The sequence below is a fragment of the Panthera leo genome, chromosome F2 (genome assembly GCF_018350215.1).
Source record: "Panthera leo isolate Ple1 chromosome F2, P.leo_Ple1_pat1.1, whole genome shotgun sequence".
Lineage (NCBI taxonomy): Eukaryota > Metazoa > Chordata > Mammalia > Carnivora > Felidae > Panthera > Panthera leo.
The window spans coordinates 34,287,074-34,305,670 of NC_056695.1; the positions used below are offsets into that span (position 1 = coordinate 34,287,074).

The window sequence follows — 18,597 nt, forward strand, 5'->3', positions numbered from 1 at the left end:
TGGGTAGTAAAATACAAAAATTACTCGTTAGTTGTACACACACATTCTTCTGCCTGGTCACTTATCCCAGCCAAATCTCCTATTTCCCATCCTCAAAGGGTACAAAACATTTGCTTTATTTTCTTCCATCATAAAAGAATATCTTATTGCTCTTTTTAAAATTGTGTATCATGTGCTGGATAATGACATAGAAAGGAAATGAAAAGAGCATCTTCATGAATGTTGCTATTAACAAGGTTCCAGACCTGATTGTTTATGTAGTTTCTTCCATTTGTCATTCAGTCATAATGAGTTTCTAGATAAAAATGAGGCTGCATTCAGCGTCTTTTTCATGGGGGAATGCTGCTAATAGAGGAAATTTGTGTCCCAACAGCAATTAAGTTATGTAACTGTCAACAATTTACTACATAATCAGGTGTGTCTGGCATGTTGGTTTTGTAGCTCTTGTATGAGCATTGTTAGGGAAAAAAATAATGCTCCTCTGTTGTGTTGTGTCTCTTTGCTGTGAGACTAACTTCACACACAGATATGGTCTGTATTTTCTGTGTCCCCATCCTTGGAAATTTGAGGGCTTTCTGGTTACACTACATGTTCTTCAGAAGCTTTAGAAATCCTTGTTCATTCTAAGTCTGTCCACAGGGTACTGCATTATCCTGGGTACTGCTGACATACAATTTACAAGACTCTAAACTACCTTATGCAAAAGGAAAAATTATATAAGTAATATTTATTCCATAGATTCTATGTTAGATATGAAGAGCAAGATGGCTGGCACATTCCAGATTTATAAGTTTCCTTGGGGTATCTCCATTTTCACTAATGAGAAAATCTAGGCTCAAAACATTTAAGTAATTTATATGCGGTCATGCAGCTATCACCAGATGCAGGATTCAACCCAGGTATGCATTCCTTCAAATTTGATCTTGTTCCTATACTGTAGTTATCTGTTACTATTAGTGCAGCAGGAATTCAAATGAGGGACTTGGTGTAGGTTGGAATAATTAGGGAAATCATCTCAGAATAGAATAGTAAAAAAATATAAAACATGGGATACACTGGAGGAGATCAGAATCTGGGGGGAGGTAGTTCTAAAATTAATAATAATAATAATAATAATAATAATAATAATAAAAGCAACTTTTGAACACTTACTATGTACTAGGCACTGTTTAAATATATTCATTCATTCAGTCCCCACAACAACTATATGAGGAAGGGACAGTTATTATTTTCATTTTGTAGATGAAGAAACTGAGAAGTTATATGCAGGTTAAGGCTCTTGCCTGAGATCACAGATAAAGTCACTGGTGGGATCCAGATGAGAACTCAGCTGTCTGATTCCAGAGCCTGTCCTATGGGGGAATGAAGAGGAAGGGACAAGTCAAGGGTCTTCAGGGCCGAATACAGTAGATGTAGAATAGGGAAAAGGTAATTGTGTATAGGGACAAGGGTGAAGGATGTAGGTTTGGGGAGTACTATATGCCAAGTGGATGCCTGAAGCCTTGAGAGGGAAAAGAAGTAAAGGTAGACATGACATTAGGAGGTGACAGAGCCTGAAGGGATGCTCACGGTTTCTTGGAGGGGAGGAGGATGAAGGGTTGGAATAGGAGACGAAGAAAAGTCAAGGATGGAGAATCCAAGGAAGAAGAGACTGAGGATGAGGCCCCAGTGTCAATATGCCAGAGACTTCATGGATTTGGATAAGTTCAAAGTAACTGGACCATTGTCTCTGTGCTTTTGTGTTTGGTGGTATCTCTTTTTTCCTATCAGTTTCTTCTTGCCTCTTACTATATTTTTAGCACTTTTTCTTTTTTCACAAATCAAACTGTAAAGGAATGATGATTGTATTCATGCTATCATTGCAAATGCTCTTTAACATTGTGCGTATTTCCAAAAGGAAATAGCTAATCTTCTGAATTAGATGGTGTGGAGACATGCTAATTTTCGTGAATTCTGTATCCATGGATTGCTAGATATAAAGACCTTATGGGTATCATGTTCTAAATTCTAAGATACTGTAGAATTAGAAGAGATTTGACACAAGTGACATTTTAAAAGAAGCCATTTCATCCTGCCATCCCTAGTTTGAGAACTATCAGTAGCACCTTCTTGCCCACCCCCCAAATCCTTCAGCTGGCTCTCAGGTGACCCTAAACTCACCCCTCCTACCTGTCCAGCCTGGTTTCCCCCAATGTGGATGCTCACTTCTGTGACACACAGTGAGGCATCCTCACTGTGTCTTCTAATGTCTTGGTTCTTTTCTACTTCTATGCTGTCTCCCTCTTCACCTAATGGAGTCCTTCAAAGCCTGGAGAATGAAGTCTCATCCACACTCTTGATACTGTTAATTCTCTGTCTGCTTCAGTGATTTCTCCTTTATCTTGATATCTTTGGCGCATATTGTCAGCACTGTGTATTTTGGCACTCAATAATTTAGACACAGGTAACCTGGCAAAAAAAAAAAAAAAAAAAAGAAATATGACTTTATAGTAGTTTTATTTTACAAAATAGGATACTTAGTAGGTGAATTGGAAATATGTGAATTTTGTTTCTTATTAAGGAATAATTCTCTTCCAAGTGAAGGTATACACATATAGCATCGCTTTTAAAAGGAATTCCTAGCTACCAAGAGTATGAAACCTACCTCATTCTCATTCTTCTTTAATTTAGGAATATTAAATGCTGATATTGATTTTTGGCACACATTGAGGATCCCTACAATTTTGAGAGCGTCCATTAGAGCAATTAATGAGTTTCCATGAGACATAAGTTGTTTTTGACATTGCCAAAGGGCTCTTCTCATAGTAATCCTTATCATTTTAGACCTGATTAAGCATTTTGTACAGCACAGATATCCTGTTTAAGTATAACAGGATGATGAGTGGATTTGTCCCTGTTGTCCCAGAATGTCAGCTCATCTCAAAGTGGAGGTCAAGGGCATTAAATACTACATCTTACTGTCCTACCACCATCAACCTGCACTGTACTCTTAGACAGTTGGCTAAGTGAACTTTCAACCAAGGAATGCAATACCTGTTTCTTTTTCTTGGTGAAACCTACAGTTTCTTTCTTTCCCTGGGTTCAGGGAAGAAGGCAGCTTACCCTCAACATATCATCACCTCTCAAGGCCAGCTCCCAAGTATTCCACTCTCTCCCCAGTCATCTTCATATATTGATTGGAGGTTGGAGTGGGGAGGGGTGTGTGAAAGCTAGGTTAACTGTGGTATTCCTCAGCAAGTCTTGAGGAAAGTTAGGCCATGCCTGTTTGCTGGATGCTGTCTGTGGAAGAGTGGGTTTGCCAACCTTGCCTACATGTTAGAGTCATCCAAGAAGCTGATGCCCAGGTTGCACCCTTATCTCTTTCGGTGGGACTCTAGCATCAGTCGCTTTGAAAACTTCCCAGGTTATTCCAATAAGCAGCCAAGATTGAGAACTACTGCTGTAAAATGTATGGGGATGGGATAGGGAGTGGAGGGGGTACTTGGGGTCTTTTATTCTCCAGGTTTGACTTTTAGATAGAATTCTTCTTTTAAAAAAGATTTTATTTTATTTATCCTTGAGACAGAGACAGAGCACGAGCAGGGTAGGACAGAGAGAGAGAGAGAGAGAGACAGAATCTGAAGTGGGCTCCAGGCTCTGAGCTGTCAGCATAGCGCCTGACATGGGGCTCGAACTCACGGATCGCGAGATCATGACCTGAGCTGAAGTCAGATGCTGAACTGACTGAGCCACCCAGGCGCCCCCCAAAAAGATTTTATTTTTAAGCAGTCTCTACACCCAGCATGGGGCTTGAACCCACAACCCTGAGATCAAGAGTTGCACGTTCTACCAGCTGCACCGGCCGGGTGCTCCTGAAATTCTTTGAAAATAAAATACCTCACTCAGTATCTTGCTAAATAAATAAAGATAAAGGTTGTAGTTTAATCTATCTTGTGTTTCAGCTGAATACCATGTTTAACTGAAGGATCAAGATTATACTTGCTTGGACTTTTTCTGAATGGTAAAACTTTTAATAAAGTGAAAAGATTAGTATGTTTTATTGGCCATCTTAAAAGCTGCATCTTATTGTCATACAGTAAATTAGTTTCATCCCAGCAAGAGAATCTGACTAAAGCAACATCACTGGGATGAGCTAATAGCCATCTGAATTGGCAAGGAGCATATATTAACAGTCATATTCTAGCAAGTTTATTCTGTGATCCTATTCTGACAGTTTGTCCTAAGAATTCCACTATTTCATTGAGCGTGCACGTACTTCTTAAAGGCACCATTTCATTGGCTTTCTCATTTCCTTGGTTTTCTCACAGCTCGAGAGATGGCTGCCCAATGCGTTACAAAGGTGCAACTGAGCATTTCCTGTGACAATCTTTTGGATATGGATGTAGGGTCAAAGTCGGACCCCTTATGTGTGTTATTTTTGAATACGAGTGGTCAACAGTGGTATGAGGTAATGTTAAATTCTGTAGATGAAAAGCAATCTGAATTGCTCTTTTGATAATGTGAAGTGCTTATTTGAATTGTTAAAATAATAACAATTTAAAATTAACAATCTCTTAATGCAGTTTTTTTAGGCAAGTTTGTCCTTGATTGCGGAATTTTTCATCTATGTATAGAAACTTCCTTTACCTATCCAGTATGCCTATATCTAGTTACCTGTAGGACAGTAAGATGCCAAAATGTGAGTGCATTTTGATCTGAAGAAACTTTTTGTCTTGGGGGGAGTATAGGTTGATCGCACAGAAAGGATTAAGAATTGCTTGAATCCCACATTTTCCAAGACATTTATTATTGATTACTACTTTGAGGTGGTTCAGAAATTGAAATTTGGGATTTATGACATTGACAACAAAACTGTCGTGCTGAGTGATGATGACTTCCTAGGAGAATTTGAATGTACCCTTGGACAAGTGAGTATAATTAGCTGTTGTACTATCTTGCATCTAAATTTTAACCAGAGAATTGGGCATTTTTGATAAGTGCTCATTAGTTTAATTTTTAGAGTTGAAAAACATGTAATCACTTTAAAGCCCTGGTTCATATATATATATATATATATATATATATATATATATGTTTGGTTTGAACATTATATAATTTAATCTTATTTTTCATAAGGGCAGGAACTGTGTGTTTTTGGCAGAGCCCATTAATTCTTTTGCGTTGGGGTGTTTCTTTTCCTTTTTTTTTTAGACATGTTTAGTTTGTCATTTCAGCATTTCAGTAAGTAATACCATTGCTCTAGCTGCTTTGTGTACTATTTACAGGTTTCCTATTTACATATTTCAGTACAGTTTTGTTCTTATGTTTAAGTCATAAACGCTTTCAAAGTAACATCAACTTCTCTGATGTTCTAACTAATGTGACTGGTCCCACTAGATCCCCGATGGCCCAACACCATCCCTCTACCTGGCTTGCTCTTCCTAAACATTAGGTACATCAGTGTAAGCCTTCCTCCCCTAGTAAGCATCCTCTGAACACCTTGAGTAGTTTGGAGCACAACCCTAATCTCAGCTGGTACTCTCTACTGCTTCTGTCTTAACATCCACCACATTGTATTATAGTTGCTTAATTATCCATCTTTCCAGTATATGACAGATTTTATCAGGGTACAGGTATGTCTGTAGGCTCACTATTTAGCTCCTAGCTCAGAGTCTGACTTCTAGGGAGAGATCATGCCATTTGCAAAACAGCTGGAAAGATCTCAGGAGGGAGCAGCCATTGTTTTTCAGTGGGTGACATATATTGCTTAGATTTATTTATTTTTCAGTGTTGAATTGTTTGTGGATCTTGGTATTTCCTATTCTCAAGGACAAAAGCTGGTTGGTTTTCTAAAACTTTAATGAATAGTATCAAAGAAGAAATTAAAGTAGTTATTTTTTGGAAAAAAAATCACATTGTAGCTAAAATTATGATGAATTTCAGAGATGTTCTGTTTGAGAGTACTATATTGTTTTAATCAAAATGATATATTTTTTTTCAGTTTTAATTTCCTTTTTTTTTTAAATTTATATTCAAGTTAGTTAACATACAGTGTAGTCTTGGCTTCAGGAGTAGAACCCAGTGATTCATCTCTTACATATCACACCCAGTGCTCATCCCGAAAAGAGCCCTCCTTAATGCCCGTCACCCCTTCAACCCTAAGGTTGTTCCTGTATTTAAGAGTCTTTTATGGTTTGCTTATCAAAATGATATTTTGTGGGGGTTATATGAAAGTTATGTGTCAGTTGAAAAATTGAATCCCATTTTTGAGTGTTCTGAGGCCCACCTCTTACCTACAGGGTTTTCAGGTCAGTGATTAGTGTATGTGAAGAGAATCTGGCCCTCTTTTTCCATTACAGGGAAGCAGTTAAACTTTGAAGTAGTTGATAAAGAAACTAGTGGTTGGGAAGATTGTATCTGTCAGGATTGGCTCCATGGAAATCTTTTCCAGTGGGTTTTAAATAAATAGATGTGTTTTATAATCTCTCAGTCTTTAAGGAATTGACTTAATGTTTCCATATGTAATGATTTAAGTCTACTTTATACTCAACTCTTTTTTCAAACCATTCAGCTTAAAAATTTACATGTTGAAGTGAAATAGCTCTTTGTATCACTTTCCAATTTTAACAGATTGTGTCCAGTAAGAGGCTAACTCGACCACTGGTGCTTAAAAATGGCAAACCTGCGGGGAAAGGGACCATTACGGTAAGAATAAGATATGTGTCTTTTGCCTGAAAACATTTAGCATGATAGGACATGCTGAAACTATACATACCAGACAAATACTCTGTAGCCGTGCTTTTATCATTTGATCTTGAATGTTGCCCTTCATTGGCACTTGCCTTATAATGATCACAAAATGGGAAATGTATTGGGTCAAAAAAGAAGGAGAAAAATGCAGTGTGGGAATTCTTTCTTTGAGTCTTTTGTGTTGCCCATGGAATCAGGTGCACCTTGGTGATGCTTGCCTCTCCCCCATGGAAGTGTAAATTCCCAAGCTAGAGAGAAACAACTTAATCATCTGAACGGACCAGTTTGACCCTCTACAAGCAAACATAGTTCCCTTAATAGGACAGAAACTTTGCATAATGGATTTTATTCCAAACGGTTCTATATCATGCCATGCCCATTGAGCCTCTCAACTCTTAACCATCTTTTTTGTGCTTGCACTCTGCAACCCATCCGTCCACTCAGATTTTTCCATTGCTGATTATTGGTCCTAGGCAAATGAGTATATGGTTTATACTGTTTAAGACTTCAAATTATATAATGCTACACTTTAAATAAGTACCTCTAAATAATAGAATAAGATAATTATCTTCCAGAGTTCCTGTCCAGGTTATCACTGCCTGGAGCAGTAGTTTTGAACTTTATCCAAGAATAGAAGGCTGGCTCCCTGAGAGGCCATGTTTGAGGGTTATTGTCCTTGTCAAGTACATTTCACCACACAACTGTTGCTCTGGTTTAAATTTCCTGAGACAGAAGAATGTTAAGTGTCTTTGGGGTGTTGACTTCTGTGGGACAGAGAGCATTACAGTAGTTAGCTTTATTGCCCTTGGTGTCATGATAGCCTGGAATTTGTTTTTAAGTAGAACAGTTTTTCAGTTACATTGGATGAAAATTATTGATCTGATAGTTCAGTTTAAAGTTCAATTTAAAGTGTTCTCTAGGTATGATTTACTCACAATAACAATCAATCAGTACTTCCTAAGTTTATCAGAACCCCTAAAAAATATTGTCTTTCACTTACCTAATGAAATCCACTTATAGATTTCAGCTGAAGAAATAAAGGATAACAGAGTGGTCTTATTTGAAATGGAGGCAAGAAAACTGGACAATAAGGTGAGTAGTTGATGCACATTTCCACAAGGATATCATGTTTTGCCTCACATTGATTCCTTTTTGAAAAAAATAATAATGCAATTAGCATTATGAAGTCCATCATCTGAACATCACTTAGTATTTAGTTACTTCCAAATTCTGCTTTTCAGTCTATTTTTAAGCATAATCCATTTTCCTTAACCTCTTTCCTCTAGATGTTATCAAAGGGTTTGTCTATCTTAAAAGAAGAGTTAATAAAAGCATTAATGTTATTGTAAAAGATATTTGAGAGAGTGTTGTTGGATTACTTTAGGGAAAGAAGGAAAAATTTTATGTTCTGTTAATTATGGATTTTCCTCTTTGCCTCCAAAAGTCAATGTTTTTGTTTTTTTTTTTTAAATGAAGGAGGAGTACCAGTACATAATAACACAACAACTTAGTCTATGGCATGAATGAGTATAATTCTTTGAGTGATTTTTATACCTAATTACATAATCCAATCAAGTTTTTATCATTTGCATTTACCTTACAATTCACTTTGTAAACATCTTAGACTAGTAGTCAGGAACTATTTTTATTTTGGAGAAAATTAAACATACAAAGAACAGCATTTAAAAAACATCTGCATGTCCCCATAACCCATCTTCAACACTTCTAACTCAGGGCCAATTTTGTTTTATCTCCACCCCTATCTACCTTCTCTCCTCCCAGACATCATATCATTTCATCTGTAAATATTCTGGTGTATCTCCAAAGACTCTTTTAACATTATAATTGGTTGGTATGTTTTAAGTCTTTTTTAATCCATAAATTCCCCCTTTCTTTTATTTCCTTCCTCCCTCTTTCCATTATTCCCCCTCATTTTCTCCCTTCATCCCATCCATCCATCCATCCATCCATCCATCCATCCATCATGCAATTTATTCAATAAAGAACTGACTCCTTTGTCCTATAGATGTTTTAACATTCTGCATATAGCTGATTAAATACTTGTGGTATCATTTAACATGTTTATCTCTCCACCTTTATTTCCTGATTTATATAAGCTGGTGATTGAATCTAGAGGAATGATCTGATGATATTTTGATGGTATTTTGTTACGGCAGTTTCATAGGTGGTGGCATTACATCAGGAGGCTCACATTGTTGAGTTCTGTCTTTTTGGGATGTTAGTGAACATTGATGATAACTGTGCTACCTAGATATATTATTTTATTAAGAGTCCTTTAAATAGTGAGATTCTCACTCTATCATTGCTTCTTCATTTATTAATGAGGATAGTTCCATAAAGAGAAGTATTCTTACCCACATTGGGTATTTATTTATTCTGAGATATTATTGTACAGGAAGCAAATTAAAATGTTTGATTTTTCCCCCCCAATATATACAATTTCTCAGAATAAGTTGGTTCGCTATCATCCTCTAAATGTGACAATGAGGATTTGTTTGTTGTTTTTTATTTTTAGTATTATATGAGCTCTTTATCAGTGAACTTTTATTGATCCTTAAATTATCTTAACTTTGGCCTTTGGGAATCTCTTTAAATTTGTTCCTGAAGTCAATTGGCCTATCTCCAGGAATCTTTGGATAGCTTCCTTGTTCTGTGGCATGACAAGATGTTCCAGGATTATTTTATCTAATTTCTTCCCCAGACTGGCAGATTAAAAGAAGCCTTATTATGTTTTAGTGGAAATTGTTGTTTAGAGACCAGTCTGGTGCTAGGGGTGCTTATTGTTGATTATTGCCACTTATTGTTTCTAAGGCTTTTTAGTAGACAGAGGAAAGACTGTTTTGGTTTTGTTTTTGTTTTTAAAAGAAAAACTAAATCATAAATTTATACAGCTATTTCCAGTTCAGATAGAGAATTACAGGGTTTTACTTCTTTAATTCTATATTTACACCTCCTGTCTCTTACGCTGAAAATCTCATTTCGTAAGGATGTTAACATAACTGTTTCTCTGTTGTGCCTTTTATAATATCTAATAGTTTCAGAATAAAATTATCCACATTATCTTTAACAATATTTTTACTGGAAACAGTTTGAGCTTTCTTTGAAATTCTTTAAAAAAAATTTTTTTTAATGTTTATTTTTGAGAGAGAGACACACACACACACACACACACACAGAACATGAGTGGAGGAGGAGCAGGCTCCAGGCTCTGAGATATTAGCACAGATCCTGTTGCGGGGCTTGAACCCACGAACCATGAGATCACGACCTGAGCCGAAGTCAGACGCTTAACCAACCGAGCCACCCAGGCGCCCCTTGAAATTCTTTTTTAAAATTTTATTGATTGATTAATCGATTGACATATATAATCTCTATACCCAATGTGTAGCTTGAACTCATGACCCTGAGATCAAGAACTGCATGCTCTACTAACTGAGCCAGCCAGGCACCCCTCTTTGAAGTTGTTTTTGTTTTTAGGGTTATATATTCTACGTGGGTTGTATATTCAAATTCTTTTGGTTTAAAGAAATCTTTTAGTTATTATTCTATCACAATGACACACAATTGAATTTTGCTTTTGAAATTTAGGGATTATTTTCAATTTTTAAAAATTTAACTTTCTTTTATAATTATGTAAAAGATTTATATGGTTCCAAAGCCAAATCTATATTATTAGATATATTCAAGAAATTTAGCATCTTTCCCCATCCACTCTTTTTTCTTTTTTCTTCTTGGTAGGTAGTAATTTTTTTAAATTTGTTCTATGGTTTAATTGTTTAATTTTATAAAAAATCTAAGATTTTTGTGTGTGTGTATGTTTATGTAATTTATGTGTCTCTGTGTATACACATATGTATATGTGTGTATATTGATATGTCCATATAGATAGGTATGTATGTGTGTATGTATGTATGTATTTGTATTTATATTCCCTACCCCCAGGCCTTGGGTAACTGTAACATACATACATATATACCTTCATACATATATATGTGTGTGTATATATGTGTGTATATATATGTGTGTGTGTGTATATATATATATATATATATATATATATATATATATATTATGTACATATACACACTTCCTCCACCTTGCTTTCATCACTTAACATGTTATGGAGGTCTGAGTCAGGAACTAATAATTCTTCTTTTAATTCTACTACTGACAACTTCATGAACTTTCAAACAACATTTGTTGTCTAACCTTCAGAATGATAATGATTCTGCCCTTCTCATAGGTTTATTTCTAAGATAGGCCAGACAGGGTACATTAATGTGTTTTTAGAAAGTTAACTTTTCTAAAGTGCTATTATAAAATGGTTCACAGAGAGACTTATTACACTGATTCTTTTTTAGAGTTTATTTATTTATTTTGAGAGAGGGAGAGTATGCACATATGGGCAAGCAGGGGAGGGGAAGAGAGAGAGCATCCCAAGCAGGTTCCATGCTGTCAGCACAGACCCCGATGCAGGGCTCCGTCCCATGAACCTTGAGATCATGACCTGAGCCAAAACCAAAAGTTGGATGCTTAAATGACTGAGCCACACAGTCGCCCCTGATTCTTAAGACTCTTCTTAGTGATAAGGTTAAATTTTAAAAGTTCTGCATAGCCTTTGTGTTTATATACCCATATATATATTAAAAGTTTATTTATTTAAGTATTCTCACTCAACATGGGGCTCAAACTCATGACCCCAAGGTCAAGAGTCACATGTTCTTTAGACTAAGCCAGCCAGGCACCCTTGTGTTTATATTTTTGACTGTACCAAATATGTTACTTGCTTGACATTGAACTGCTGAGGAGGGAAGTAACATTATCTTAGTTCTTAATATAATACTGAGGTTAATTTAGGACTCAGAAAATGCTCAGTTCAAGGACATTAACTGCATACATTACTGTGGAGTTAACAGGTGTCTTTTTGGGGCTCCTGGGTGGCTCAGTCGGTTAGGTGTCCAGCTTTGGCTCAGGTCATGATCTCACTGTTTGTGAGTTCAAGCCCAGCATCGGGCTCTGTGCTGACAGCTCAGAGCCTGGAGCCTGCTTCAGATTCTCCATCTCCCTCTCTCTCTGACCCTCCCCCGCTCATGCTGTGTCTCTCTCTCTCTCTCTCTCTCTCTCTCTCAAAAATAAATAAACATTAAAAAAATTTAAAAAAGTAAAGAGATCCTGATATAACAGGTGTCTTTTCATTTTGACAAATAATAAGTAATATATTCTAAGGAGTATGGAAATTTCAAAATGAAAACAAACAAAAATGAGAAAACAAAATCATTTATAATCTCTGCTTAAGTTTGACCTCTGTGAGTGATTTGGTCATTCTTCCAGAATTTTATCTGTGTGTGTGTGTGTGTGTGTGTGTGTGTGTGTGTGTGTGTTTATGTTGAGGATAGCGATAAGGGTATTTTTGAACACTCAGTGTGCGTCAGCATTATACAGGTGCTGTGGTGAATTACAGAGGAAAAAGAAGATGTATTTTGTACCCTTGAAATAATTCTATTATGCACTCTACATATTTACCTCTACTCCCTTATGTATGTAAAGAAATGTGTGGAATTGGGGAGAGAGTGTTGGACATAGAAGGATAAGATATAAAGTCAAGACTCAGATCCATCAATTAAATTAGATGTGTGATCTTGGCAAAGTTATTTAACCTCTCTGAATCCATTTTATTGCTGATAACTGCTCTGCCCTTCATATAGTATGACTAATGTTTGGGATGGCATTTATATCAAACTATTCAGTGCTATGCAAATGAATACTGTTAATAATGAAAACAAGCCCAAAACATATTTTATTGATTATGGGTCCTGTTGTTCATTATATTTTATAGCAATGTTCTCATGTTTTTTGAGAAGTGAAGTTGTGATACATAGGATTATGAGCATTTATCACAAATGCCTTCATAGTTCCCCTTATAGACATCAGCAAGTTTATAAGTTCATGAGTAAGGTGATGGGATTTGTATTTACTACTGTACTGTGCTGTATATATCTGTACTATGGAGTTAGACTTTTGATATTGCTAACACGTAACATGTATAAAGTATGGTTTTACATGGTTTCAAAGGAGAAGAATTGATTTCTTTTTTTTAATGTAGGATCTATTTGGAAAGTCAGATCCATACCTGGAATTCCACAAGCAGACATCTGATGGAAACTGGCTAATGGTTCATCGAACAGAGGTGAGTATCTGAATTTGAAAAAGTAGAGTTGAGGTTTCTGTTGGAATTCTAGTAATCTAAATTTTAAAAAATTTTATATTTATAAAAATATCAATCTGAGTTCAGACATATATAGACAGAGATGCAAGATCAACATACTCATTTTTTTCATTTTTTTTCTTCTTTTCATGAGGAAGTGCTACTATGCTGAATTATTAGCAAAATTTTTATTTTGAAATATTTAAGACCCTGTAAAAAGCACTAAAATGTATACCTGTGTATCCTTCACCTAGACTTACCAACTGGTCATATCTGTATGTGTGTTCTTTCTCTCTCACTTACACACACACACACACACACACACACACACACACACATGCACCCATGCACACAAATAGTTCCCATTTGCAAAGCTGTCCTAATGTAGGCTTCAGATATCAATTCCCTTCACCTTAATACTACAACAGGTATTTCTCAAGAACAAGGGCATTCTCCTACACAACTACACTTGAGAGAATTAATATGGATTTATAATATCACCCAGTATATCCTTTAACTTCAGATTTCCCCAGTTGTCTCACACATCACACACACACACACACACACACACACGTGTGTGTGTGTGTGTGTGTGTGTGTGTGTATAGTTTTGTCCAGGATCAATTCAAGGTTCACATTTTGCATTGGGTTCTTATGTTCCCAGTATATACGATTCTTCTCCCTATCTGCCTTATATCTTTCTTCATGCCATTGAATCTCCTGAATAATCAAGGCTAGTATGTCCAACATTCTGAGTCTTTTGTTTCCTTACGATTGTATCCAAATCAAACATTTCCATCAAGAACATTATGTGTGCATCTTGCTTTGCATCATCAAGGGACCCATAGTATCAGGTTGTCCAGTATTGATGTTGCCAACCTTGTTCTACTTGGTTAAGCTGGTGACCACCAGATCTTACTATGATAAAGTCCCATTTTTTAAACTTTGTAATTAATAAGTGATCTATGGTGTGATACTTTGAGACTGAACGAATAAATTGTTCTTTAGCATATCACCTGTCCAGTGATGATCCATCCTGAATCAATTTTTATATTAGGGGTTATAAAATAGTGATTTTTTCCTAAATCTTTTATCCCTTTACATATAATAGCAGATACTCTTCTTTCATCTCTCCTCTCCCACATCCTTTTTTTATTTTTAGTATCATTATAGACTCATGACTTTTATAGCAGCGTATTTGTGTCACAAATCATTATGGTCATTATTTTTGCAGTTCAAATTAATCCAAGTTTGACCAGGGAGAGTGATGTCAAAAGGCTCCTGGGTTCTTTTAACATGACCCCATTAGTCTTTAAGCATTACTTTATTTATTTATTTATTTATTTATTTATTTATTTATTTATTTATGTTTACTGTTTTTAATTTTTAAAAATTTTTTAATGTTTATTTTTGAGAGAGAGAGAGAAAGAGAGAGAGAATGAACAGGGGAGGGGCAGAGAGCGAGGGACACATAGAATCTGAAGCAGGTGACTCTGTCTTGTCAGCACAGCCTGAGCGGGGCTTGAACTCAAGAACCACGAGATCATGACCTAAGCCAAAGTTGGATGCTTAACCAACTGAGCCACCCAGGTGCCCCATATTTATGGTTTTTTTAAGTTTATTTATTTATTTACTTTTTAGTAGTGTCTACACCAATGTGGGGCTCAAACTCATTACCCCCAGATCAGGAGTCATATGCTCTTCAGACTGAGCCAGCCAGGCACCCTTCATTCTCTTACTTTATATTAAAGTATATTCTCAGGTCACCTTGTGCTCACCCTATCCCAGGTCCAGAATGAGCCATTTCTCTGGAGGAACCCAGTTCCTTTAAGACAGTAGTGCTATTAAGGAATCTACTCCTGAAATCATTGTTGCACCATATACTAACTTGGATGTAAATTAAAAATAAATAAATTATTTTTTTTCAATATATGAAATTTATTGTCAAATTGGTTTCCATACAACACCCAGTGCTCATCCCAAAAGGTGCCCTCCTCAATACCCATCACCCACCCACCCCTCCCTCCCACCCCCTATCAACCCTTAAGAGAGTAGTGCTAGATGTACTCATTGCTACCCAGATGTCATTGCATTTAGGTCTTTTCAATGGACAGAGCTAGGAAATGTGTATTTGTGTATATCTGTTTATTATGTGTATGTATATTTATAACAATTTTAAATCATCAATTTAGACTATTTTTTCAATTCAAGTCCAACCCAGATTCTTTCTCATCCTTTTTTTATTCCAAATTTGAATCTTCTATGTCCTGCAATGAAAACCCTGGTTTCCAACAGAATCAACAATCAGTAGTTTCTAAATGTACCTTGTGATGGGTAAAATAAATTTTCCAAGTAGTTTTTTTCTTTTCTCAGAATGTATCTGTCACATTTTTCTTATAACAATTGTATAATATTGTCCTACCTAAGTTTCTCATTGAAAAAGTTGACTGGGTGAAGAGGTGAAGGATGATTGTGAGAGTATAGCAAGAATCTAGGAAAAGGAAGGGAAAATGTTAATGAACTGAATATTTTTCTAACTAGTCTTGGAATCTTTACAGGTTATTAAAAATAACTTGAATCCTGTTTGGAGGCCTTTTAAAATCTCTCTTAACTCCCTGTGCTATGGAGATATGGACAAAACTATCAAGGTAATTTGAATTTATGTGGATGTTATTTATACACACATACGTCTTTCATAAAACTAATAGATTAGATAGTATTTAATAAAAGTTAATGATATAATAGATACCTGTAAGGATTGAATTGTATTTTTATTTAGGAATACTAAAATAGAAATGTCTCTGGTAAGTAAATAGTTCAAAGGAGTAGATATGTTTGACTGATATGTTGACCTAATGCTTAATTCAAACATTGTGATTTTTATTTTACTCTTCATTTTAAAAAATAGAATGTCTAATTTAAATCTTTCCTCCTTTTAATAAGATTCATTTGCTCTGCAAATAGAAACCTTTAACTGCAATCTTTGACTTTGGTATGGCCCTTGTGGATAAAAGCAGATGTTACTTTAACTAAAAACCCAAAGCTTCCCCCTATAGCAGAGAGGAGCAGCAAAAGAGAATAGTGGTGGCATTTTCCATCGCTTATTTTCAGAGCAAGATAGTATTCATTGAAAACTTTTAGATAGCTTTAGTATAAAGTGTTAGGAGAGCAGGGTGGGTACAGGGAGTAGCAGCAGGTGACTAAGAATTTTTTTTTAATGGTTTAATTTATAGCTATTTAACAGAAAATATTTATTATTTTTAAGACATATTTTACTAGAGTCTCTTGTTTTTTTTAATGTTTTATTTATTTTTGAGAGACAGAGACTGACTGTGAGGGGGTAGAGGAGGGGCAGAGAGAGAGGGAGACACAGAATCCAAAGCAGGCTCCAGGCTCTGAGCTGTCAGCACAGAGCCTGACGCAGGGCTCGAACTCACAAACCGTGAGATCATGACCTGAGCCAAAGTTGGACACTTAACCTACTGAGCAAATGAGGCACCCCTAGAGTCTCTTTACATAAGATTCCAGATAGAAGTCTCTTGTGTTTAGAGTCAGCAAACTGAAGTGGGTGTTTTTGTTTTATTTTTCCTTTGGTAATGAATATGGTAAAAACAGGAAAGGTGATGGCATGGAACACTGGATTTTGTGTCAGGCTACAGTTCAAGTCTTGACTTAGGCTTTCAACCAGATAAGGGATCTTGGGGAGGTCATCTGACTTCTTCATTTATATAACAGAGAAAATAATGTCTATGTTACAAAAGAAAGGAAGGATTAAATTAATGAAAGTAGAAGTTTTATAAACCATTATACATAGAATAGATACTGTTACATTGAAAACAGTTTCATTCCTTAGCTCTGTAAAAATTTGTCCTCAGTTGACAGAGAACTTCAGAAATCAATATAGAGGCGCCTTGGGTGGCTCAGTTGGTTAAGCGCCGACTCTTTATTTCACCTCAGGTCATGATCTCACGGATCGTGAGTTCCCCACATTGGACTCTGTGCTGATAGGGTAGAGCCTGCTTGGGATTCTCTCTTTTCCTCTCTCTGTGCCCCTCCACCTTCAAAATAAATAAATAAACATTGAAAATCAATATAAGTATGATTTATGTTGTATTTCAAACAGCAGTGAAAATTTAGGTAACAAATAAATAGAACAGTAGTTTTAAAAATTACTTTCTATTGTCATATTAAACTTTTGCATTTCACATTAAAAATAGTAAGTTGAGAGGCACCCACCTGAGTGGCTTAGTCGATTGAGTGTCCAACTTCGGCTCAGGTCATGATCTTGTGGTCCATGAGTTCGAGCCCCGCATCTGGATCTGTGCTGACAGCTCAGAGCCTGGAGCCTGCCTCGGATTCTGTATCTCCCTTTCTCTCTCGGCCCCTCCCCTGCTTATAGTCTCTCTCTCTGTCTCTCTCAAAAATAAATAAAGATTAAAAAAAATAGTAAGTTGATACTTTATTAGCTCTGAGAAACAGGAAAGGCTGGGGGAAAAATGCCTAAAACATACCCGGTTGCTTATAATAATATGTTAACAATGAAACAATGTTTTTTAAACTTTCTTTTGCACACAGTGGCATGCTTACAGGGCTATTTTATTATAGTAAGTAAACTGATTTTATGAGCTTTCTCTGATGAATGTCTTCCGTTCTTAAAAGTTTCTCAGTTTGTTTTAACTGTACACAATTTGGTTTGCCATATCATGACTGTCTTTCTTTAGTTCTCTATTTCTTCGCAATATCACAAAGTCATACATCTGTGATTCTTGTGGTGTTTGGAAACTGTTTAGAGGTGTAGCAAAGAGCATTAGAGCACAGAATAGAGTCAGAATAATTGGTAATTTGCTGTGTGAACGTGCCAGTGTTATCACTCCAGCATGTATTATTATTTTCATAATATCAAATGAATAAAAGAAATAATCATGCATGCTACCACCTTGCCTAAAATGGGAATGCCTTAGTGAATGTAGTATTGTGTGGTGTGTACATTCTTTTACATATATACATATACACATATGTATATATGCATATATTTCAATTTCATCAGCACTGCTGATACTGTTGTTTAAAACAGCCAATAGTACTAGTTTTTGTATTTTTGAGAAGAGAAATTAAATGGCACAAATTATTATATCGTTTACCTCAAACTATATCTGACCATATGCCAGTATTATAAATGTTACATCTTTCTTTAGCGCCAAACATTTGCCTTCAGTGGGGCAACAGTGAGGTTTTCCTGTATATTTATTATAGTGTGCTATCAGAAATTACAGTTTAAAAATATTTTAACATTCCCTGAAGTCTCAGGCAGTCTAAACATATGAAGAGTTTTAGGTGTTCATAAGCTTCTTAAAAATAAAATTGGCCTTATCAAAGCTTGATCTTATATATAAATTGGAGTTTGCTGAATGCAAATCTAAAATGCAAAATTTGGGGGCACCTGGCTGGCTCAGTCCATAGAGCATGCTACTCTTGATCATGGGGTGATAAGTTCAAGCCCCACATTGGGTATAGAGCTTGCCTAAAAAAAAAAAAGGTCCAGTTCTATTTTCCATAATTTAAAGAAATGCATTAAAAATGCATGAAAATATTAAGAGTGTTTTGGCTTTATCTTAATTTTATTTCTCTAGACAAAAAATAGTA

The 18,597-nt window shown here is 35.8% G+C and overlaps 1 protein-coding gene across 4 annotated transcripts in view; it reads left to right on the forward strand.

Annotated features, from left to right (window-relative positions):
- CPNE3 (copine 3) overlaps window positions 1–18,597 on the forward strand; it is a 55,615-nt gene that overhangs the window by 17,557 nt on the left and 19,461 nt on the right. For all 4 annotated transcript variants that reach the window (XM_042923502.1, XM_042923499.1, XM_042923501.1 and 1 more), the window contains 6 exons: window positions 4,308–4,447; window positions 4,728–4,907; window positions 6,610–6,684; window positions 7,750–7,821; window positions 12,854–12,937; window positions 15,513–15,602. In XM_042923502.1, the coding sequence (XP_042779436.1) occupies window positions 4,316–4,447; window positions 4,728–4,907; window positions 6,610–6,684; window positions 7,750–7,821; window positions 12,854–12,937; window positions 15,513–15,602 (633 nt within the window). In that variant the 5' untranslated portion in view covers window positions 4,308–4,315. The remainder of the gene's footprint in view (window positions 1–4,307; window positions 4,448–4,727; window positions 4,908–6,609; window positions 6,685–7,749; window positions 7,822–12,853; window positions 12,938–15,512; window positions 15,603–18,597) is intronic.